Consider the following 25,518-nt stretch of genomic DNA (forward strand, 5'->3'; position numbering starts at 1 on the left):
TTTCACTTGTGTAATGTTATTTGTTGCCGGTGGTCAAAGGACCAAGATCAACTCCACTGTGGCATCATTATGTTCTGCAAAAACACTTCTCTGCACATTAGTGACCATATACCACCACCAGGTGACGGTTGTAGTTGTTTTCTAAGATAGCTGTATGGCACCTTAGGTTCAGGGCTTTATTACTATATGAAAACATGAATAAGAAACTTCTAAAGTCTGAATTTACATGATGGATCCTCCCTCCATGATTGTGAAATCGTATAGCTTAAAAATCCAAACAAACATACATTGGAATATTGCAAATCAGATTATAATCAATTGATTAAATCTACAAGTACAGAAGTCCAATTTCTTTTTTTAAACGTAAAAAAGATAAACACTGAAGCACAGTTTTCTTGCTGGATTCACTTTGGCCTTTAAAATATCTCTTCATGAAGCAGTGTCACTCTCAGTGGTTATGGAAAAAATGAGCTCTTCTCTCTTAAAAGTCAGTCATGGAAAGTAATTTATCCATCCATCCTCACCTTGATTACAATTTTAACATTTAAGTTAAAGCCTGATAATGGGATGGAAGAACATGTTCATGTTACAAGAACGTTTGAGCGCTAGGGGGCGCTGTGCACTCATTTGTGCCAACATGCTACTTCATTTGTTCCATTATTGCTGTGGTCCAGGTCCTGAGGCAGCTGCTGAGCTGTCGTCACAATCAAGTCAGATTTGATTGGTAAAGCCTAATGATGAACCACTGCTTCGGGGCTCTCAAGCCAACGGGAGCCCTGGGCCTTATGATTTATTTTTAGGCAATATCTTTAATGTGTGGAAGAATATTGGAGTAAATGGGATTTTCCAAATTTTTCCTTGATTTTTTCGAAAATGTTTTGTAACTCAGCAGATTCAAATCATGTGATGGGGTATGTGACGCTTCCTTTCCTGTTAACATGTTGAAATGTAATTTCAAAGTAATACGTTACTGCACTTATGTCTATGATATAGCCCAATATAACAAATCATAAGAATTGTTCAGTTTATTACAATATCTCCTTATGTCCCTCACAATGAGGATACAGAATCGAACGTTCTACTTTACATGATAATAACATTTCTGCATTAGTCTCATTATTTTACTATCAAACCTTTAATACATCACTAGTTATTGTTTTAAATAAGTATTTAACTAGGATATTACATGTAAATGATCTGAACCCATGAGACAAGTTTGATATTTAATAATGTGGGTCCCCGTTCTAATTCAGCCAGGAAGGTTTGTCCAACAGGATGTTCACAGAAACACACTACCCCGATGCACTGTGGGTACACACACACACACACACACACACACACACACACACACACACACTTCCACACTCCACATCATGTGGCAGTGTGGCAGGAGAGGAGTATCCACTACACACTCACAAAGAGCAGAACCAAGGCCAACTGCCTGCTAGTATTTTTATAATCTTCATCCTCCCTGACCTGTTGCTCCCCTCCTGGCGCCAGTGGTCTCAGCCCTCCCCCTGCGATGCCTCAACCTGACACAGGCTCTCACACACACACACACACACACACACACACACACACACACACACACACATGCATGCAGGCTTCTGTACGCTCAGCAGCCCCTCCACGGATAATTGAGACCAGCTGTTGCAAGGTGCCTCTTCCCTCGACCCTGCACCCCTCCCTCAACCCCCCCCTAGCCGCTGCTGCACTTGCCTTCCTGGCAGAAAGCTATTCCAAAACTCCCTCCCTCCCTCCCTCCCCCCCCTTCGTTCTCTCTCTCCTGACTCACCCCCTCCCACATGCCTGTTGAGTGTTTGCTAATCTTCTCTGTAACGATTCCATTTTATCATATGCACTGGCTGTCAGGGCGGTGATGGATACTCTGAGCTTCAGCCATTGTTGCTGGGTCAAGACTGGATGGATAGCATCCTAGCCTCAGTGGAAAAAAAGATGAGACGGAAATAGGAGCAAAAGAGGAAATTGAAGGACTGACATTTGATTCTGGACCCTCTTTGCTTCTGCTCGTGAACATTAACGTCGACCATGTGACGATATCAAGACTTACAGGTTGCACCTTTAAATCCTGACTTTCTCTTGACCCTCCATCTCTCCCTTTCTCTGTCTCCCTCCCTCAGGTTCTCCCCGTTGCATTTAGGTAATTTTGCTGGGTGAGACTTGAGCGAGTCGGTGGTGACTGCGGGCCGCTGCTTACAGGCCGGAATGTTTGGGGTTTTGGGAGAGGGAGGGGGGGGGGGGGGGGGTAGGAGAGTTGCTACAGGCATGTCAGACTCTCTTTTCCAGCTGGTCCTGAGGGGTCAAACTGTGTGTGGATGTGTGCATGTCATGGCCTCTCATTAGGGGGTAAGACACTGCGGCTCCAGACCCCCATGGTAGGATTGCTGGGTGAGTCTGCAGTGATCCTGCCACTTTGATGCCCCTGACCCCCACCCCCACCATCAGGAGGTTAATGAGCCTCGGTGAGCTCTGTGGGCATGCTGTTACTGGTGTGTGTGTGTGTGTGTGTGTGTGTGTGTGTGTGTGTGTGTGTGTGTGTGAAGTGGGGGTGCTGGGGAAGAGGCAGAGGGATCCTCCAGACGTCTGATATTCTTCACCGTGGTGGTCAGATCAGATGACCAGGCTGTTTTTGTTGTGGGTGTGGAGAATAATGTTGGAATAACTCTGAAATAATTAAACCAGCATCTGTGGCTTCTCCCATTCCTGCACTTTAAATAAGAATAAGATTTCACCTTTAAAGGCCCAGCGTGTAGGATTCACATTGGCACAAATTAAATATAATATTCAGAATTATGTTTGCCATTGAACTGAAAATCATTGTGATTATACTTATCTTATCTGCATAAGCAGTTTGCACCGCCATGTTTCTACAGGAGCCCAGAACGACCAAACCAAAACCAAGCTTTGAAAAAAGGTGATTTCATGTTATTTTTACCTGACAGCCAACGTAGGTTCTTCTTCATGCTTAGAAAGGGAACCGTGAGGCTTTGACTATTTAGCTTGTCGCAATTTGCAACTCCACAGCCTGATGCCACAAATCCTACACTCGCTTTAGGACTTAAAGAAGCCTGACTAATATGATGGATTTTTTTAAACCTGACTTATTTTCAAGGGTGATTTAAAAAATCATCCCTTTGTAAAACTGCATGTCAGACCTGGTTCCTTGATCAACATAGTTAGGTCGATTTGATCAGATTTCTGCATCGCTGTATACATTTTTAGAACCAGACAAGTTTTTAAATATGGTTTAAAAAGTTGTAAATGTCAGTGTAAATACAATTCTCTTCATAAACATCATGATATTTACTTTGAATTTGTGTTTTATTATGAGTGTACAGTGGATATAATAATAATATAATATATATAATACTGACTGAATTACAAATTTAATTGAGTTGACAATAAAAAAAATTAAAGTGTGTTGTATAAAAATGCAGTATTATTTTTTCGAATGCAAAAATGTTTTATATGGTAAAGATCCACAAACTTGGCACAACATCCAGTCACATGGAAAATTGGCTTTTAAGTAAAAAAATAAAATGGTGAAAATCAACATTAAAGTATGGACACAAAGGATTTGGCATCATTCAGTCTTTACAGTAACTTTGAAATGTCAAACTGCTCATCGTCAAATATCTTCAGAATTGTCAAATCTTTATCTGAAGCCAGAGTAACATCTCGGTGGCAGTCAAGGTTTCCTGCTCAGTGTTTGCAGCACTCACCCACTTACGCATGTGCTATTCAATCACCACCATATAACCATCAGTAATTACTGAAGCATAATTACCGCTCCCTCTTGACCTTTTTCCTCCATTTCAGTTCATCTCCAGCCCTTGAAAATTGACCCCAGCGCCACCTCACATAGCTGATCAGGCAGCGGGACATGAATGTGGTGTGCTGGGCAGCGCAGTGCAAGCCCTGGCCCGCCGGAGGAAGGCACTGGGAGTTCAAAACAGGTGCTCCGACTGCTTAATCTTTGCTTCTCCTCCTTTTCTTTTCATCCTTCACTCCCTCTCTGTCTCTCTTCTCCCCACACCTGTTGAAGTGTGAGGACTCATGCTGGTTCAGACGGCCAGGCCTCAGCTACATGCCAAGACGGTGGGGGTCTGAGGTGAGGTGTGGGTAAATACTTTAAGCATGTTTTCATCTGCTTTGACCCCTTCCCCCTTCCCCCCACCACTTTCAATATCAGGTGTCACCTCTAGGATGATTAGTTGTTTCTTTTATCACTGCAGGTTGGGCCACAGGGGGAAGGGACGGAGAGACAAGTTTATTTAGAGTGCAAATAACCTACTAATTAGTTTTTCGTAAGACAAACAGTGTGGATGATTAAAGGATGAATGGAACCCCAGCCTGGTACAACTGTGTCTTATATCACTGTGGATAAATTCAAAGTGGCAACAGAGACTGGCGCTGATTCAATTCTGGTTTGACCAATCACTCCAGGGGGTGGTGGTTTGGTCTCTGCCCCCTGGTGGAGCGCCTAACTGGGCTCTCAGCCCCCTGTCTGTTGTCACCGGGACGGGGATCAAGATTTACCCAGCTGTTTGGAGTCTGTGTTTGTTTCTGGGGAAAGTTTATCCTTTAACTGGCCCAACAGAAGAGCATCATCGCACATTGAAATCCACGTATCACAGGAATTCTGAATCAGGCAACTGATGACATGTTCCTTTATTGAATGGAAATAATCTACCCACAATTGCATTTGAATTATCTGGAGAAAAAAATGTGACAGATCCAAAAATATATTTTTTTAGCACTTTAAAACCTACATTTGGCTGAATGTCCCCCTGTCTGTTGTCACCGGGACGGGGAGAGCGTGGCCTAGGGGATAGTGCGGGTGTTCTGCAACAAGAGGGTTGCTGGTTCGAATCCCTCTCTTTCCCATCTACATGCCTAAGTGTCTTTGGCAACATACTGAACCCCTAAATGGCCCCTCGTAAATGTTGAGTGTACTAAAAATGTAAGTTGCTTTGGACAAAAGCGTCAGCTAAATGACATGAAATGTAATGTAATGTCAGTTGAGCACAGAAACAGAATTAGGAACATCTGGAAAGAATTACTGGTAAGATTTAAGTTTCAAATACAGTGTGTGTGTGTAGTCATGTGGGAATCCTCTCAGTATTCTCCACAGGGGGGGGTTGTTTTCTCTAGGTTTAAAAAAGAAAACAAGCTCACAGGTAATGACTTCAGTGTGTTTCTGTGTTTTTGTTTCATTTGTGTGACACTGAATTCAGCTTCAGTCGATGAAGACTCAGCAGGACGGACTGATGCCTTCCATTAATCCGCTGTAGCACACGGTGACCAAGTGTTTGAGTTTTCCGCGACATAACGTGCAGTTCTGCAAACCTGGTGTATGTCTTTGTGTGTGTGTGTGTGTGTGTGTGTGTTTGTGCGTGTTTGGGCACATGTGCGTGCATGCATGCCACCCTGTCCTCCTCTCATCTGGTCAGGCCCTCTAGCTGGTAATCTGAGCATAGAGATTAGAAAGAAAAACAACAGACAAGAATGTCTTTGGTTGGGCCAGCGAGGAATTTACAATGGCCTTCAGGCTGCTTTGACCTCTCCCTCCCTTTCTCTCTGCCACTCTCTCTATCTCTTTCTCTCACAGACACACAGAAACACCTAAAGGAAAATTATTTTCTTCATAAGCAAGCTCTTATTTCATAGTTCGGGTCCTCACTCTTATCTGTTTTATTAACATGTCAGTCACAAGCTTCAGTTCAGATCTGCGGACATGGTGACATCATTAGAACAGAGTCCAGGAGGCCGAGCAACTCAGTCCGTCCTATGATCACACAATTTGTAGACAGATGATTAGTTTACTTGGAAATTAATCAAACGTTATAATTAGCGGATTTAACGGTAATCATATTTTCAGGTGTTTTCTCTTGTGATACAGTAGGTGTGATTCCTCTCAGGATTATTCACAGCAGGTGTGATCTGAACATATGTTTAATTATTCAATTTATCGTTATAGACAAAAGAAATACACAATATTCACTAATTACAGCTTTAATGATATCGCTTTCATGTCTCACAGCTATGTTATCTGATATAAGATTTTGATTTTCACTGCTTTAAGTTTAAATTTAAGTTTTATTCATGAATGTAGATTATTCTAAAAGCTCCAATGTGTCCAAAATGGCAACTTCATGTTTACAAAAGTCCCTGAAAATCAAATTAATACGAGCACAAAGACACCAAGAAACAGACACAGACGAGAACATCAAATCCTTATTCGAGATACAAAATGTATGAGATTATTCAAACATAAACTCTTGAAACTTCTTTCCTTGAGCACACAGCATTAGAGCCACGTTAGTTTTTCGCAGTTTCGCAGGATCATTTACTAATCAGCAGCAACAATATTGTTGATATTTAATTGCGTACTTTGATATCGTAGCTGCAGCTGTTTTAAATCTCTCAGTCACTTTGTCACATGTATTCATTTTGTAAAATCTGAACTTTGGTGTGCTGGACTGCAGTCATCTCACCGAACCCTCTCGTCTTCATGAAACTAAGGAGTAAAATCCAGTTAAGAAAATAAGGCAAAAATAAATGTGTTTGTTTCAGGATGACATGCAAGGAGAAGATATATGTTGTGGTACGTTCCCATCTGTTGCCGCAGGGACGTGAAGGTCTGGAGCAGCTCTCCAACAGCTTGCAGCGATGTCACTGTGTGTGCAGAGATGACACCGTGCCGCCAGACAGACAGGGAGCTTGAGCCAGACGCATCGATGGAGTTCTAGTTTCACGGGGACAGCTGTGTGGATACTCAAGACAAACCGGCCGCCGCACCGCCTGATTTGATCCTGCTCGCTCCGTCACAGTCCAGCAACCTGCCTTCCTGCAGGCCTCAGCCACTGTGTGTGTGTGTGAGTGCGAGACAGAGTGGAGGGGTATACAGGTCTCTGCACAGACGATGGGGACAGGTGTTGAGGACAGGAGGTGCCGTGTGGCCTGGGGGTGGGGTCAGGTGGTGACACACCTGTCCCTACTTGCAAAAGAGGGTCTAGTTACACCCACACACACACACACAAGCATGCACATCAGCTTGAACATGTGCTCTGACTCGCAGCATTAGAACCAGCTATCCTGTCGTGCAATGTGAATCTGCCCACCGTGATAAAACCAGGGCCGATTCTCGCTTTGCCAAACAACACGTGACGAACTGAACAGTCGCACAATGACAGGGTCACGATGTGTGAGACGAGGAGGACACAGGGACTGAGATGTACACATGCAGCTCGAGGCTCCGGATGAGGGGATTTGCTTGTGACAGAGAGGGGAAGTCGAAGAGAGCAGAGAGCGTTTCTGGACGAGATAAACTATCGTTTTCCACACACGGTAGCTTAGAAAGTGCCTCCATGTTTTCGGAGGATCATTGTGTCTAGACGGAACTGTTCAAGGTTTAACTCTTTTTAGGGAGACATGTCGTCCTAACCCAGAACAGTGGTGAGATGTAAAATAAGTACTTTTATTTTGTTACTTCAATAAGTGCATTTTCATGTGTACTTAACATAAGTAGATTTTGCGTTTTCACTTTTACTGCACAACACATTCACCTTTGTCTCACTTCTCACCTCCGCTCAGCAGCCTCAAGTCACACTTTTACAAAAAGTTCCCAAAAGAGTTGGACCCAGATCCACTGACGTCAGAACAGAGCTTTCCAAAGCTCTCCATCAGACGAGCAGGTCACCAATGACTTTGGTCGATGTTCTTCTTTAAGCTCAATAAAAATCGTTTGGGGATTCAAGCTGCTCCACAGGGACACTGAGGATCATGAACTCCTTCTGATTTTAAATTCAGATTTCTAATACGCAGAGTACGACATGTCTGTACTCCCCTTTTAAATGGGTGTAAGTGGACACCAGTGTGTGTGTGGCACATGCAGTGTTTCTATAAAACCGTGGAGATGGGGGAGATCGGCGTCTGGCCCTGGGGTGTGGATTTCAGGCAGGTGCTTTTGCCTGCCCCGCGGCTCCTCAAGGGACAGGACAGAACGGGACAAGGAGGGAGGAGGAGGAGGAGGAGAGGGGAGGCAATCTGTGCTTTCTTCAGTCACACACCCCACACACACACAACCTCTAGCTCCCCAAATTGAAAGGCCCCCCCCTCCTCACCCACCTACTCAACACTCCTCCCTCGTCCCCCTCCGTATCCTTCATTGACTGGAATGCAACGGGACAATAGAACTGTCCCGGTCCTTCGGCTGGCGGCCCCCCGGGCCCACACAGGCCCTGACAGGAGGACAAAAGTGCACCTTGCACCTCTCAGCACCACCAGCGGCACCCTGGGGGCAAATACCTGAATACCTGTGTTAAATAAGAGGGAGAGACAGAATGACACAACCTGAGGTGAGGGAGAAGACAGGGGATGAAAGAAAAGGAGAAAAATAAGTCAGCAGGGACGATTCTCTGCTTTCAGGTGCCAAGTGAAACACAGACGTGTCCAGCGGTCCAAGGAAAACACCACCGCGGTCTCCTTATTATTTTGTCGCCCTCTCCCCCTCTTATTATTGTAATTCGGCATGTCACTCATTCTTTCACGTTTATTCTGACACCTTCTTTCTTGGTAACGTCCCCCCCCCCCCCATTATGTGCTCTCCGCTGCTCCCTGTGAGCCCGCTCTCGTATTCGCTCATGTAATGACATGCTGTCTGAGCTCACTCTGCACATTTAATCCCAGCACCACCACATTAAACCCTGGTTGGCTCGTTGCTGCAGTGTATTGGCGGAATGAGTGTGAAGTATAAACCATGGAGTCTTGTAGTTTCTCTTTTTTTCTTGCACTGTTTTCACTTTTTTTTTTAAATACACTTACATCTGCTGTACCATCATTTTAGTGATGGTGCACAACTTTGTATTGCTCCAGCTATTTATCTTTAAATCTGTATTTATGTTTGGCCTCAATAGTCAATTTTTCAATCCTTTTATATTTCCAATATTTGTATTGTCAATATCTCCATGAGCACATACTTCTTTACAACTACAGCTTTGTAGTAGGTCTGGTGACGACACTTTCATCTGAATTCAGTGAACTTATACTCATTTAAACTTTGAGGCTGTGAAAGATGGTTCAACAAGTGAGTTTGCAGGATAACACTGATTACCTGCATTTCTTATCAACTACCAGCCCCAGTTAATCAAAGCTGGACCTGTTTCTTTCCATGCAGCCCCTGTATTCACATCCCTGCCTCTGAGTGAAGGTGTGGTAATCAGTCAAATGAAGTGTGTTAAGCCACGGTCACATTACCACTGATGCAACCACAGTCACTATGCTCTGTGCAACACATGTGGGCGTAGTGAGGCTGTGAGGTCGTGCAACTGGAGCAAAAACACTGGAAAACTTCTAATAAAAGATGCTTCAACTTTGCACGTATTGCATCGGTGCTGATGTTCTCGAGTAAAGGGCAAAGATGGAGGATGTTTGTATTTTCTCGGCTGTCACACTACTGAAACACAGAGGAGTCTGACAGCCGATACCGGTTAAAAACAATGTTAATGCAACAGCTCTGTGGAGCATATGGAGACCGTCACCCTTGCTGTCCCACCACGCTGTCTCCCTTTTCATTTAGATTACCTCACATTACTCAGACATTTACCAGATGGTGAGAGACTGCAAGAGCGGACTCGGACACGTGTGACAGTCAACCCTGAGGTCAATGTGACATGTAGTCCCTCGATTGCCCAGCCTTGTTTATACTTAACTTAATTCCCATTTTTATAGACTGGCCTTCATGTGGTGTTGTGTATTTACTTTGGTTTATCATTTTCTTTTCACCTATTATTTACTTTTTTGTTCAAATTCCTGCTTTTATGTGTTTTCATGGGACATAGCTCTATATTTATTCATTTAATTTGAACACTACCTTATTTGCGACCCCCTTAAGGTTGTCTTGCCACCTTGTCACATTGCATCCTGCTGGTTGATATTTCTCTAATATTTACTTTTCTCGCTTTTCTGTTAAAGCACTTTGTAAACTCTGTGTAAAGTGCTGTAATAAATGTTTTACTAATTTTATAATTATTAAAATTCAAACTTCAAAATATGCATCGTAAGTTTTGTATATCAAAAAGTTGTTGTCAAAGAAGCTGCCAGGTAAATGTTGTAGAAATGTGACCTTATAGGTTAAACTACAGTCAAGTAAACTGTGAGCAGCTTCACTCAAATTAAAAACAAAATTTTAGATTGTTACTTTATGGTGCTGGATAAATTAATTCACTTCCTAATTCATGAACCTAGATTTCAAAATAAGAGAGATTGTCAGTAGCATTGACGCATATGAAAAATAAAACAATTCCACGCCGAAGAATAAAAGAAATAAAGGGCCTTGGTTACTGTTACCAGCTGGATCTGCTTCTTTGTCTCACTGTCTCAAATAAGGATAAAGCTGCAGGCACTTTTGCTTTATGGGAAAAAAATAGGTTGCACAACTTTTGAATCAATGTGAATCCATGCAAGTCAAAGTGTTTGTCAAACAGGATAAACTGAAAAGAGACTTTCCCATCGGCTGATCTCATCACCATGAAGTGTTTTTCCCCTCTGTCCGTTTATTAGCTTGTTTGTTTGTTTATTTGCTTCTCTGTTAGCTAGGTTAGCTTCGCTAGGTTACAAAAAAAATACTGGACGGATAACCGCAAAGCTCTTTGGAAGGCTGTAGTCTGGGTCAGGGAAAAAGTCTTTAAATTTCTGTGTGGATCCAGAATTTCTTTTTACTTTATTTAATAGGATAGAGCTTTGTTTTTGAACTTTTCTGGGTTTGGCCACTAGATTTCATTCTAGTTTAATAAAGTATATTTCAAACTCAATTTCTTTAAAATCATAAATCTATATCACTGGACAATAGAATGCGTCATCAATATTGTCCTAGTTTCTGTTAGCCTCTGCATGTATATTACAGTGAATAGAGCCAAACTGTGCCATTCAACTGACCCTCAACTGTTTAAGCTGGTGGAAAACCTGCATGCACGCTGCTCTGGATGGCACAAGGTTTGAAACCTCTGTTACACACAGTGTCTCTCATCTGTTTACTCTCCTGTCCCTTTATGGCTCATCCTCTACCCTCTGACCCTGTGGGACAGAGAGGCTCTGTGTTTAGGAGGAAACACAGTGCCAGCCACATAACACACACACACACACACACACACACACACACACACACACACATACAGAAGGGGACAGCAGGAGTGCGGAGGTGGGCAGGAAACGGTGTGTACCCCCTCCTACAGGCCATATCCTGTCCCTGGTGAAAACTTCTTTATTTGTGCAGAGACCTGAGCTCTTAGTGTGTGTGTGTGTGTGTGTGTGTGTGTGTGTGTGTGTGTGTGTGTGTGTCTCGGTGTGTGAACTGCAGACAATCATCATTGGGGAGTATCTCTCAGCCCTCACAGCACATGTCACTGATCAAGTCTACATTGCAACATATAGCACTCCCCTGCAAACTCTGTTCTTCAGTGATTTGATAAACAAATAGAGACTCTCGTTCTCCACCAGACACTTACCACCCCACCCTCAAAGTCCAATCTCTTCTCCTCAATCTCTTCTCCCTCACTGCTTCTCCACCCACTGTCATCTGCTCATCCCCAGTTCATGTGTATTACAGTCTCTGTCCACACCAGCGTTTTGGCTCAGTATTAGTTTTACCCCCCCCACCTTTGATACTAACACGCCTGCAAACACTTGCACTTGTACACTGGGCTTGTGCGTGCAGGTGTACACGGAAAGCTTTTGGTTGTTGGTCGCAGAAAGAGCCGGGCTGCAAACAAATCATCGCTCATCTCCTACGCAGTTGTATCCTTGCAAAATGCAGAATTTAACTGCACAACAGCTGTCAGTAAAGATAACTGGGTCAGCAATGCTTGGAATTGATTATCCATGTTGCGTTCTACACTGGGAAGCTAATGTCGTCTTCCGGAAAGGGGTCATGTGAAGGGAGCCTGACCAATCAGACGACGTGGTGAGCAGTTGCGGGTTTCTGCAGATTAGAACGCAGCCCCGGAGTTTTCAAGCAAAAACGGGGGCCACCAGTGTCCATTAAAAACTAAAACATGAGTTTCCTCAACCAATCCCCCATCTATTGTCTATAGACAGGAGAGAAAAAAATCTCTTCCTCTAAAAAAATAATGTTTTTAATGTCGTTTTAAGGACAACAGCAGATGACATGATAGAGAATTCTCTGTTGGGGCTGAGTGCCAACCTCCAGCAGAGTGGAGACTCTTTGGACAGTAACATTGTGCAAGAGCACTGTAGCTTGTAAGAGGGTTTGAAACTTTAACCCAGTGACTTAACCGCCTTGGCTCGAATCTGATCCTCCAGTGACTCAGCTCCGCAAACGCCGCCAGCTCTGATTTCAGAAATACATCCCTCTTCCCCGATATGGACGACTGTGAACCCCTGGCTTTCCACACTCTTCACAGACGCCCACACTCGTACATCCGTGTACACACAAACAGCTGTAGCCGCACCCAGATGCTTTATATCAGCACTTTTTTTGGAGGGGGGGCTGTGTTTAAACAAGACTGACAGGCCACTTCCTGTGTCCCAAACATTACCACAAACACACAACGCTGGGTTTTAGCAGTCGAAAACATTCGTCCTACGTAAAAGGTTTGTTTCACTGTTTATACACTGCTGCCTCGCAATACTCAAATCAAGAGTTTATGCCGTCCTGTAATCTTTTCTGTTGCACTCACACAACAGCTCCACGTATCCCTCCACTCAGCACAGTTGTTTACACCGAGGCATATACTCACTGTTTCCAAGATGACGGCACATTGTGACAAAATCCAACTCATCCAGCTGCACGTTGTCAAACATCAGCTTTTTGGTACACAAAACGGATTCTTGGTTCATGGAGCTTCATCCACAGCAACTCCAATATTATTGCTTTTATTTATTACAATGAGGCAACCGTGATCAGACGATATTTTCTCGGTGATAGGTCAGAATAACATTATTTCTTATTGCAGGACAATCAAATCATTGGTTGACTCTGGAGCAGACTGCGAGGACAGCAGAGCGGCCCTCTCTCTTCTTCTCTCAGACGACAGTATAGTGTGTCTGTCACTAATGGCTCAAGAATGTCACATTAGTCGGGGGGGGGGGCGCATGCATGACGCAGCGGACATTAAAACACTTTGAGGAGCCTAATATGATATTACACACACACAAACACACACTAGCACACTTTGAAAAGAAAGGTGACAGGGCCAGTGATCTCATTGCCTCAAAGCTACAGGGTGATCGACTGCCTCCTACACACTGCAAACCAGAAAAATGTCCCCCCAGCCAGATGTAGGAGTTCAATTTCAATAAAAAAAGGCCGAAACACACGAGGAATGACAGCCTGTTTAGTGAAATGTCTTGCACCAATTTGTGGGGGCAGAGTCTAGATATCCCAAGGAGAAAATGGAATATCATCCAAGGATTGTTTGACATGCTATGAGTCTTCTCCGGCTCGTAACCCATCCAACCCTGTCGCCCCCTTCTCCGGGAGCCCAAGACGAGGGACACTGTCGACGGTCCAGGGGGGGGGTTGAGTCCCCTGTGGCTGTGCTTCTTCCCTGTGACTCACTGCCTGTGTAGGCGTGCAGCAGTGAAGACGTTCACCTTACCCTTCCAATCGTCCCAGAGAGAAATAGTCAGACAATTGAAAAATTCCCCCTTTGATCAAGTTGAAGATATTCAATGAATAGGTGCGTGGTTGCATGCGAGTGTGTGTGTGCGTGTGTGTGTGAGGAGGCTTTCAGGTGCTGTTTACATTGGGGCAACCTAAGTCATGCAATCTGATCCCAAGCTTTCTGAGAGCCTCTTTAACCCCCTACCCCCACCCCCCCCACACACACACACGCATCCACCTCTCAACACTGGGAGCTATTGGAGGAAACGCGCTGTTACCTCACTAAGACTTGCTGGCGTCAGTGTGTGTGGGTCAGGAGGGCAGTGGGGAGATTGTAGACACATTGCTACCATATGTGCACCCTGGATGTTCCCTCTCAGCTGGGCCCGTGAGCACAGACTTCCTCCAAAAGTTCCTACAAGGTAACCGGAGTCCCGCCAGCAAGGAGCAGATGGCCGCACAGACTGAGTGGACCCGTGACTCTCTGGTTTATTTTGTTTCGGTCTCGCCCGGCCGATCCTATGGTTTGGAGTGCATCAGTTGGTTTCCCAGACTCAGCCAAAATCCCTTTTCTTAGACCTTTCTTACCCTGCTTCATCCTCCTCTTTATGCTTTTAAAATTCATTTACCTCCCTCTCTTCCACCTGCAGTCACCGTGGAAAACCCCCATGCCCCGTTTAAGCGTGTATTCTCCTGTGGACCTGCATGTTGTGTGTTGACAGCCCGGCAGGTGTGTGCAGGTGTTCCCCTCATCACTCAGCATCCAACGCACACACTCAGCTCGATCATCCCATTCAGAATCTGTCATGTCTGTCCTGATGAACTCATTTAGAGTTGTGAGTTAATACAATGCCTGTTGAAACACTAATTCACATTAGAGCACAGAATAAGTGGGTCAACAGCAGTTTAAAAAAAACAAAGCTTTTATTTACAGGTGGCTGAAAAATACACAACCTTAAAAAAGGCACAGAGTTCCCACATGATTTTCATGTTCACCAAAAAGTTTATAAAAACCTGTAGGTCAACATCCTCCCCCCAAAAAAGTGTTAATAAATGGCAATATTGGTGAAGGCTTTTTTTTTGGTCAGGCTTAAGTGGCCCTTTCATGTCCAGTGACACGACAAGCGCGTGTGGAAAGTGTTTGTGGCGGGCGGGGGGGTCACCTGTCGCCGAGGTCACAGCTAACACGTCTCTCAGCGCCCTGCCTCCACAGTGCACCATACACAGACAGCTGTCCCAACACACACACTTGCTCATTTCCACACACATGCCATGTATGTATAGTATGGTGAGGAATGACATCCCCGCGTCCGCCACAGACACACACACAAACACGCCCAAGCAGCTGCACCATGGCCACAGTCCCGGACCGGCCGGCACCAGTGGAGTTTCCTGGGAATTAACTGCATGTCCAGCTGCCCTCAAATCACACAGTCACAAACAAACAAAGTTGGCAGGACGTGGAAAAAAAGTGTTGCGGTCACCCAATATGAAAAGAGATAGACCTAGAGAGTCAAGACATTTTTAAAAAGGCACTTAGTTGTATAAAAGCAACAGTTTTCTTGTCATGGCTTTGAAATGAGCTGGCATCAGCCTCCTGGCTGTGGGTGTATTGGCACTTATCGAAGTGGGGGGAGTGGGGGAGTCGAGCAGCTACGGCTGGCTTAAGGGAGCAGTCCAGGGAATGTGAGTCTATGAGGCAGGGCAGCATCTAGAGAGATTGTGTTTGTGCAGCAGCGACATGCGGCTGAAGGTCCTCGAGCAGGAGCCGCACTGGTACTTCTTCACCTCAGAGTGGGTCTGCAGGTGGGCGCGCAGGTTGGAGCGGTCTGCAAAGGCCCGGTTACAGTGTTGACAAGCGAAGGGACGTTCACCTGGTTGGAAGAAGAGGGTGGGAAAAAACTGTGAGGTTCAGGGAAACACTTGATTCACAGACCAGAAAGAGTGTCCCTCTGGTCATTGTCTTTCAAATGATCTACAGATAACCAACAAAAGAGCAGGATCACTGCCCTAATTTACTTAATGCAGACTGCCCCCCTTTTTCATGCAGAATCACTGTGAGGCTGAGATTAGATTATGCTGTGCTGAGCAAAAACATTTGCTCACACATCAGGAGACATCAATGAATATCAATGAGCACAAGGTACATTACATTAACAAGCCAATAGACCTAAGAAATCAATGGTGTGGCCCAATATGAGCGGTTGCATACCTGTGTGTGTGCGAATGTGTCCTCTGAGAAGCCAGGGTCTGGAGAAGGCCTTGCCGCAGGTGGGGCACACGCACGGCAGAGTGTGTGAGCGGATGTGCATCTTCAGGGCTCCCAGGCTGTTGTACTCCTTAGGGCAGTGTTTGCAGTGGAAGGCCGGGCGTGTCGAAACTTCGGTGGGCAGAGCAGGCTTCTGGTGCAGTGGGGCACAGTGGGACGGCTGTTTGTGGGACGTCTGATGGTGGGACAGTGCAGAGAGGCTGGTGTAGCTCTTACTGCAGTGGAGACAGTAGTAGACGGACTGGAGGACATCCGGACTGGGGGGGTCTGAACTGCGCCCACCGTCCTCCTCTTCCTCGCCACTGCTGCTGGAGGGCGAGCTGCTGAGGTCCAGAGGACCCAGGGGTGACGAAGGCAGAGACACGGGGTCGACCGGGGAGATAGGTGCAGGCAGGAGGTCCATGTAGAATGGGTTGCTGGGATAGCAGGTCAGGGCAGAGCTGTTGTTCTGCATGGGAAGTTCAGCCCGGGGAAAGCTCTCTGGGACAAAAGCTGGCAACACACAGAGGAAAGGAAGTCAAGTGGGGTTCTACTCAATTTGACAGGATAATCGAATAAAGCAAACTTTTTTTCACTCTCAGTGTTTGGTTACAGCCTGCATTCAACACAGGCCTGAATGTCAACCTGTGTTTTCCCTCAGCAAATTATCCAGGTGACTAGAAACACTCTGCAGCTTTGCACACAGGAAGCAGCATGCAAGACAACAGTGTCTTATCAGCCACATGGTCAGTTCTGAGTGCTGACTTGAGCCCATTACTGTGATTTACTCCAGACTTCTAAGGTAACAACAGATGCAACAAACTCAATCCCTGAGGGGAAATCTTACCGGTTTGACTCTCCAACTGACTCTCCCTGTAGTAAGGCTTCTTGTTGGAAAAATACTTCTTCACAAGGAATGACCGAGGCATGTTGAGATATGGTTTCTCCGATTTATCTCTAAAACAAAAAAGTGACAATTCCCACGCCGGAGTGCGCTCGGGTGCACGGATGTGGATCTGTTCCTCGGGCTGCGGTCGCACGGGTTAGACACTCGGAGGAGATCTGTGGGACCTCTGGCAAGCTTGGATGTGTCTCGATGAGGTAAGGCGAAGTTGCCTCCTCATATAGTAGGAGAGAGGGGAGAAGCAGCGGGGTGGGTGGGCAGGTCTCCGCCCAAAGACACACCCCGTGCGTCATGGCGCCACCAGCACCATTCACCACAGGTGCCCGATGTGCCAAAAGCTGCAGCAAGGCGCAAATCTAATCGAGCGTTTCACGGTTCTATTGAGTGGTGTTTTACCTACAGGCAGACAAGTATTAGTATTAAAAGCGAGCATTTCAATTTCAAACACCTAAACCTTGGTAAAATGTGAACGTTAAATTTTTTCGTTGTGAAAAAAAAAAAAAAACAGATCAACGAATATATAGTTTTCTTATTCCCAAGACTTTCTCCATTCATTTAAGTGAGCCATGGTCATTACTATCTGAGGCTACAGCGGCCTCTGTCGGTTCATGCTGTAAAGCTACTACGAGTTGCTAAATTGTGTTCATCTCTACACGCGAATAAAACGCATAGAAAACGGTGGAATCTGTGAAAACCAAAGTTTTCATCTGAGGTTTAAAAAAAGTCAAAATTGCGCCTAAATTTTAACCTCATTTAAATTGCTCTATTTGGATTTAAAGGACAGTGTCTGGACATGATCGCACTTTTTCTCCACCTGTTTGCAGTTGAGACACTGAAACTCTTTCTCCACACGCACACAGAAACGTTTTATTGACGCCTGTGCCTTGTGCGCCTGTTGCTCGGGGCTTTTACGCACCCCGGTGAGAGGGGGAGATGAGACATTTTTGAGAAGGTACAAGAGACAAACGCTCTGTTCTCGCTGCTCCTCTCAATGCCACCAAAATTTACCCTGACCCGTATCTCCCCCTGTCTCTCTGCGGGGAATGAGCCCGTTTGGATAAAAGAGGAACTGTTGGTCTCCTGCTCGCTCACAGCACGATCTGGGGCCAAATTAACCGAGCTGTCAGGAGCCATATGATGATGTAAAGCCAAACAGAGTCCCATTCAGTCCTGTGCCTTCTTTAACTGGCATGAAATCCACCGACCCGGGATAAATGCCCCTAGAGGAAACGAGTGTCACACCATCTTTCATCCTTCTCTTGTTAATTAAGTGCCTAATTTAATTTGCGTGATTTTACGCAGTTGCACGGCCAAAATGAAGCTCGTACCCCTGATAGCTTCCTAAATAAGACGAGTAAGGTTTAACAGAATATATTGGTCTAAAGAGATTTAAAACATTTTACGTTTTCAAGCTCTGTTCTGTAAATTCAAAGGAATGGAAATTATAATTGTCGACACCGTTCATCACCATATTCTACTTAGTTCACTGCGTATTTTATTGTAAATGTAACGATTGTTTGCATTTTAATCCCCCACTTTCATGTTGATAAAGAAAATGCATGGAATTCATGACCTGTGAACAAATGTTACGCATGGCTTGTACAGCCTGTGTTTTGATTTTACGCACGGAATGCACGACCTGTGGAAATATTTTACGCACGGATAGCATGAGTTGTGTATTTGATTTTATCACAACGCTATGATATGGATATGGGGTCTTCCCCCTTGATTTTTTTTTTTTGTTGTTGTTTTTGCAGATGCACAAAACCCGTAAGTCTGAACATCAGGTGGCAGTCATCAGACGGGAATGTCACGGTCCTGTTTAGCATTGCAAAGAGTCTTCTATTGCATGGTGAGTGGTGCTGGTGGAGGTGGTGGGTGGGTGATGAGGGTGTATGCACCTGTCTGAAGGCGCCATTGTCGCGGCATGCCCAAAAGTTCACACGTCGTTAGGGCGATTGTTGACACCGACGCCACGTAGACTGGAGGTCAGGAGGGCAGCGCAGCAGTAAAAACAAGAAGCAGAGACACACGTGAAAGTCATCTGAGCTGTGGGGCTGCTGCCGCTGCGGGCTCTGACTGTACAAATGGGGTTTGGTGGTGGTTTACACACCGACGTATGGTATGGGTTTAAGTTTGTGTCTTTGTCACCTCCACCAATACTAAAATGAAGACAAATTGAGCATCCACCATCCTTCAACATGTGCAAGGGGCCATGAGAGTGGAAGCAGCTGATTTCAAACAGTTTCGTCCTCTGTGGAGATCACTTCAGTTTGTCTGTGACTGCAGACAATTTGTGTTACAACAGGGAGTTGACCTTATGACACACAGATGTTCTTTTCCTCTCCTGCCTCAGGGACCATGAACCAGCCGGTGTTCACACACTGCTGCTGAAACCTCTTCAAACTAAATTAAAGTATGAGAAACATTCAGGAATGATTTACTGATCAAGTTCCAACAGTTGAAGGTGGATGCAACCTTTTCGGCCAGAAGGAAAGTCTATATTGAGAAGTTACACCGTTTTGTGTACTGTAGTGTCTGTTATTAAATTGTGATATAGATATAGGGTTTATACAGTTTAATATGACAAATTAAGATATGAATTAGGATGCATTTATTCCATATTGTGTGTGGCATTTTATTGTACTGTATTGATTTATGAATATATATTTATTGAATACCATTCTTATTCTCAGTTTGATTTACATAACTTAATGATATCATATTGTCGTTTTCCCCTAATGGACACCAGTAGAACAGGGAAATAAACAAGACATATATATTCTCTCACTGTATATACTGTATTCTGTTTAAACTGTATTCCCTTGCATTTATAAGTATTGCATCAAAAGTCGATTGAATCGTCCACAAAATACAACAATCCCAAAAGATCTTACATATGTCAAACAGAACTAAGTGAAATTAAGAGATTATTTAAGAAAATATTGTATTTATTTAAAATGAACAATTGAAACCCAGCTCTTCTTTCCTTCTGTTTAACTTTCTCCTTCAGGTTTTTCCAGTTCACAAAGCTAAAGAGAATCCAACATTATAACCGATCCCCTGATGCATCGATCAAATCACTTTCTTTAAAACATATTAACTGTTTTCTTGCAGCACGATAAGGTTGCCACAAATAAAAATAAAGAGGAGAGTCAAGTCATTAATATAAACCTCATGGAATTAATCATTTCCCTCGTTACTTGAATATAGGAATGTATTTTTTCATATCTTATTCAGTCTATTGTATACATTTCATCACTTGGATTTATGTTGCATCCTGTCTGCGCTGATGGGTGGTGGCCGTGTTGCCCTCCAGTGTCCACTCATGTGTTTGAAAAGAAGCCAACTCCCTGACCTACACCTATTGTCATCGTACAAGTGGTTGTTTTTTTTTTGCTCAAGCAAAAAGCACAGAGCTGTGGTTTAAATTCACAATTTACATTTTAAAAGCCCATCACTGGTGGACTTTGAACAATCAGGTGCATTGTTACCTTTCAGCTCATTCACACGACAGGTAACGGCCACTTGAGCACATTTACATTAGAAGTGTATGCAGGTTGTTTTTCCAGACTGATCCTTAGGCCTAAATCAGGTCAAGTTTTCTTTGTACTTGTGTTGATTCAGAGGATTCAGCAGATTTCCCAAGATGCATTGAGTCGAACCTGAAAGGAAACAAACGAGTCTGTGATTCACAGCTTCTTTCACTGCCAGTGAGGCCAGTTCACTGTCCACTCAGGTTAGGGAGGTTCCTTTGGTCTGTTTAACTTGTGCTCAGTGATCCACTCTCTGCCTTTGTTCATCTATCACACGTGACTTGTGTTATGCCTCATGATTTTGTCTTCGATTCACACACAAAACAAGCTTTTGGAGATATGAGAAACTATTGTTTATCAGGTGCATACAATGCTGGTTATTACTTATCCACTGCATGTATGTGTGTGTGTGTGTGCGTGTATGTGTGTGTGTGTGTTGCCCTGCAGTTCAGAGGTCCATAAGCCCAGCAGGAGGAAGATAAGATTACCCTTGAAGAATGCAGAGCATGGACACACACTCCCACACACACACACACACACACACACACATATGGCCTGTACACACTCTCTGTTAAGTTTTCTCCATTAGACACAAAACAGTCACATGTTTAAGGGAAGATCCATCAAGGACACTCTGAGTCTCTCTCCCTGATCCTGGCGCTAACTTGTTGTGTCTCTGGAACTAACTCTTGGCGCTATGACGTCATCCACAGGGCAAATGGCAGATTGTTTACATTACACATGAAGCGGCCAGCAGCATCTCCTGCAGATGGAGCTCTGTGTCCCACTGGCCCCCAAACTGCTCAGCCATTAGTTCTCCCATACTGGTGCTAATTAATAAACACTATAAAATCTCTGTTTGACCCAGAGGTGAGTTTTAAGTAGATGTGGTCAAGTACTGTGCTTGAGTACAATTTTGACTCTGGTAGGAGTAGAAGAGGAAGGACTCCGATCCTTTACTTCACATTTTAAAATGCACCATGCAACCTGTGAGACACTCAGGCCTTGGTAGCACAACCTTTAGTGATAAGTAAAATTAGCCACGTCACCCTTTAAAACTACTAAATGAAGTAAAATTTCTAAGGGGAAATATTATTTGAGTTAAAATACATAAGTAATATCGGCTAAATAAGCATGAAAAGAAAAACTGACTGTGTTATACAACCCAGTAATGAATAAACAAACCTTGTATACTTGGCTACAGACATGGATTTTAACCAAACATGGGTAATGTGTGTGTGTGTGTAGCTGCTCCAACCTTATCTGGACGGCAGACAGTCACAGACCTTTCCTGTGATATGTGGGGCCATTAAAAGTCATCCAACAGTCAGCAGTTTACTTTCTGAGGGAAACTGATGATCTTGGAGGAACCAGATGAAGAGTCTGAAACTTCCCGGAGTCAGGAGTTGCAAGTTCTGAGTTGCTTTCCAAAGGTTTGGAACAAACTCCCACCACATATCAGATGAGCTACATAGTATTAAGAAACAACTCATTACATTTTTCTTAGATCTTTAATTAGTTTGATCCTTTTTAAAACACCATTGTGATTTTTTCTAACTTCTTTTTATACCTTTTTCTAGTTTTAGTTCTGGTCTTTGTTTTATTTCTAGGACATTACATCAAAAAGTTGTTTCTTTCTTCTTTCTTTCGTTATTGAATGTCTGTATTTTTGTGTGCACCGCTAAGTGTCAGCCTTGTCTTCACCACTTGTGCATCTGATCTCCGGTGCCGCGCTGATGTCTGAAAGTTCTCTGCACATTACGGAATGCTCTGTTATACTGACCTCTAGTGGATACTTTTTGTAACTGCCTGCTCCAATTATACAAGCAACTTCAAGCCTTCTACTTTTATATTTATATATTTAAATCATACCACAATGATGTTAATGTAGTACATATATGATATAATAATATAAATGTATATATATACAACACTAGAAACTATCAGTGTTGTTAATGATGAGTTCTGATGTGTTCTGATTGGATTTCTCAACAACACTTTTCAGGGATAAACAACAAACGAACAATTGGAATTTGAGACAGATTAAGACCTCTTTTCAGACAAAACATATAGGATCTCTGCTAATGTCTCTGTCCTTTTTAGTTCAGCATTTCCTCCATCAGTGAACCACTCTCCCAAACAAACCCACAGTAGATCAGTGATGAGGAAGTAAAGTGAGAAGCTGAGACTCTGAGAGACCCACATGTGAGGGATCCCTCTCCCAGGACGGACAGAAGTGCAATAGATGCCACGTGCAGGAGAACATCATCAATAATCAAAGTCTCTAGCAGCATTGATGAGGGTAGACATCCCGAAACACAACCCCAACATGACATGCCAAGCAGTCCCGCTGCAAGCACAGTCCATGCTCAGCAACCATCTAGACCACGATCCACCATCCAGACCAGACGCCACTCCAGTCCTCAGTCACCGTCCATCGCCGCCCACCAGGAGGACCCATCACAAGCCACCACCGCTGTCCTGGTTCACCACCCGTGCCCAATGCCAACGCGACACAGGGTCCGCCACCAGCACCATGATCAGCCCACATGATTCAGGATCCGCCACACTGGATCCATCACCGCGACCCCCGGTGGGTGATCCACAAACCGCAATCCATGGTGCGGCCACAGAGGCCCTGGATCTGCGGGTGATAAAGCAAAGGGATTCCGGGGAAGGGGGATAGGGATGGAGAAGAGGAAGGATAAGCTGGAAAGAGAAGCTCTGTGTGTCATGTGTCATAAAATAGAACAAGTAACGTTCTGGCGCACTAATTAGCTCTAACTATAAGCTTTATCAAAAAGGAAGGTTTTGAGCCTACTTTCAAACGAATAGATGGTGACTGCCTCCCGAACTGAAAGTGGTAGATTATTCCACAGCCGAGGGGCTTGATGGCTAAAAGCTCTGGCTCCTACTCTACTTTTAGAGAATTTAGGGACTGCTCTAGAAGACATGAGGCACCAGGCCTCATGTCTTCATGTTGACAGTCTGAGATCCAGAGTTTGTCTGGAGACAGAGCTGCAGGTGAAGCTGCTGCAGGAACAGATGCTCTGTGATACACTCCTCTGCAGAGGGAAATTGCCATCATGAGCTTTACTCTCCATATTTAAAGGTAGAGATGCAGGATCAGTTGACTCACTGTGGCACAGAATTGTATTGTTTGTCTTAGTTTAAATGATCCTTTGACCTTTCTGCAAAGGTCATTCCGGGTCAAGACATCCTCTCCTGATCTATCGAAAGACTGTTCCAACACGGTCCACACGAGGGTGCTCAAAGAACAACAATGAGGTGTCTCTAGGTCAGCGGTTACAGTAATTCAGAGGTCCGATCCATTACTCACCAAACAGCCTGTTACTGCAGGTACAGAGTTTAGATTCAAGGAGAGGTTGTTAGCAACACTCTGCAGCTACATAGTTTTATAATGGGTGATAAGTGACTCAATGTGGTAATACAACACAAACAGGTGTTACCTCTCAGAGACATCCTGAGCTCAATGGTAGAGACTAGACACTGAGGAATGTGTGTGCGTGCGTGCGTGTGTGTGTCTGCTATTAGTGTGTGTGTTTATGTGTGTGTGTTTGTGTGGTTGTATGTGTGTGTGTGTGTTCGGCACAGGGTTGACACAGCCGTGTTTCCTGTTTTGTCTCATGAGTAAGCAACAAAACCCTCAGGTTAGACCGAACAGTGTTTTCAGTAATGATGTGTGACAGCGAGGAAACTGATTCAGCAACAGGCGAAACCTACCTGACCTGTTTTCATGATCTTTATTTGTTTTATGGAAATTAAATTTCCTAACACGTCCCGCAACAAGCCTTTTGGACATATTTAGCAGCTTTGACATCTGATATTTACACTCTAGGACCTTCCAGTTCAGACTAAGACTGACCTTTTTCTCTCTGCTGTTGTTATTAATAACGTCATCACGTCCATAAGTAGGCCTATTACTATTATTGTCGTCCGTTCACAGTGCTTCAATTCAACTCTGATTGTTCTCCCTTTCTCTTCTCCCCCTCTTCCTCTCTCTCTTCTCTTCTTTTTTCCCTTTGCCACACTCACCTCTCCTATCTTACCCATTTCTCTTCTCGCACCCCAACCCGTCATGGCAGGTGGCCGTCCACACTGGGCCGGGCTCTGTTGGAGTTTTTTTCCCCACCGTGCCTGCTCGTTGTAGGAGCTGTTGGGTTTCTCCGTATTAATGAACCTTATTGTGCAAAGTCCCTTGAGATGTTATGTTGTGTGGTGATTTGGCGCCATACAAATCAAATTGAACAGAACCTTGATTTTCTGAATATGCTTGTTTCTTGACTACTACTGTCAAACAATAGTTAGGGTCAGACAGGAGTGGCTAATGTTTCTCATCATTTTCCACCAGTAGGAATGTTGACTAGGGGAATGGATATGTGTCATGTAAGTAAAAGTGTTTCTTTCAGTTCACAATGTACAGCCCTGTAAGTGGGTTAGGCAGTTACGGACAACCTGAATAGTACATGTGAAGGTTAGACTCAGAGTGGTTTTGTTTCGTGGCAGATAGTGTGTCCTGCTTGCTGGAGAGCTGGCCTAGACTTACTTGCTAAAAGAAGATGACATTAATACAGACATATTTCTTATTAGGTTGGGGTCAACCTGAGTGTGTGTGGGTGTGTGTGGAGGCATAGGGTCAGCACTTTGACTGTAAACTGTGGCCCTCGATGGTGAGCACAAAGCCATCACCAACGTCTGATTCGTCATAATTTTGAAAGATATTAAGTCAAGTAACTTAAATCCTCTGCTTTATAGTACATGTCAAACATACACACCACAATGAAACACATATCAGTACTGAGGTCATGAACTCATACACTTTAAATCATACATAGATATAAATAAATGTATGTAAATATTCCAATAAGATTATATATTGTTTATATATACATCATATACAAACATCCAAGAATGTGTTTATTTTTTCTCATTCCCATACCACTCCATATTTCTTTTAAAAGATCGACATATCTTCCTATTATATTATAATTGTATGGTAAACAGATATTGTATTTAATGTAGCCCAACTTCATTGGCTAAATTATTTTCGCTGGAAAGACAACAGCTCCCGGGAAGCAAAAAAAAAAAAGTGTGGAGATGCCGGGGATTGAACCCGGGGCCTCATACATGCAAAGCATGCGCTCTACCACTGAGCTACATCCCC

The 25,518-nt window shown here is 44.2% G+C and overlaps 1 protein-coding gene and 1 non-coding gene across 2 annotated transcripts; both read right to left on the reverse strand.

The window, feature by feature from the left end:
• Nucleotides 1-14,550: 14,550 nt before the first annotated feature.
• Nucleotides 14,551-16,997, reverse strand: snai1b (snail family zinc finger 1b). The gene is made up of 3 exons (XM_062391063.1): nt 16,741-16,997; nt 15,858-16,406; nt 14,551-15,519 (listed from the first exon to the last, which is right to left on the reverse strand). Exons 1-3 carry the CDS (start codon nt 16,820-16,822, stop codon nt 15,338-15,340), a joined length of 813 nt encoding a protein of 270 aa, XP_062247047.1. The 5' UTR covers nt 16,823-16,997; the 3' UTR covers nt 14,551-15,337.
• Nucleotides 16,998-25,446: 8,449 nt separating this feature from the next.
• Nucleotides 25,447-25,518, reverse strand: trnaa-ugc (transfer RNA alanine (anticodon UGC)). The gene has a single exon. It is a non-coding gene; the product is annotated as a tRNA-Ala (tRNA).

The sequence above is a fragment of the Platichthys flesus genome, chromosome 7 (genome assembly GCF_949316205.1).
Source record: "Platichthys flesus chromosome 7, fPlaFle2.1, whole genome shotgun sequence".
Classification (NCBI taxonomy): domain Eukaryota; kingdom Metazoa; phylum Chordata; class Actinopteri; order Pleuronectiformes; family Pleuronectidae; genus Platichthys; species Platichthys flesus.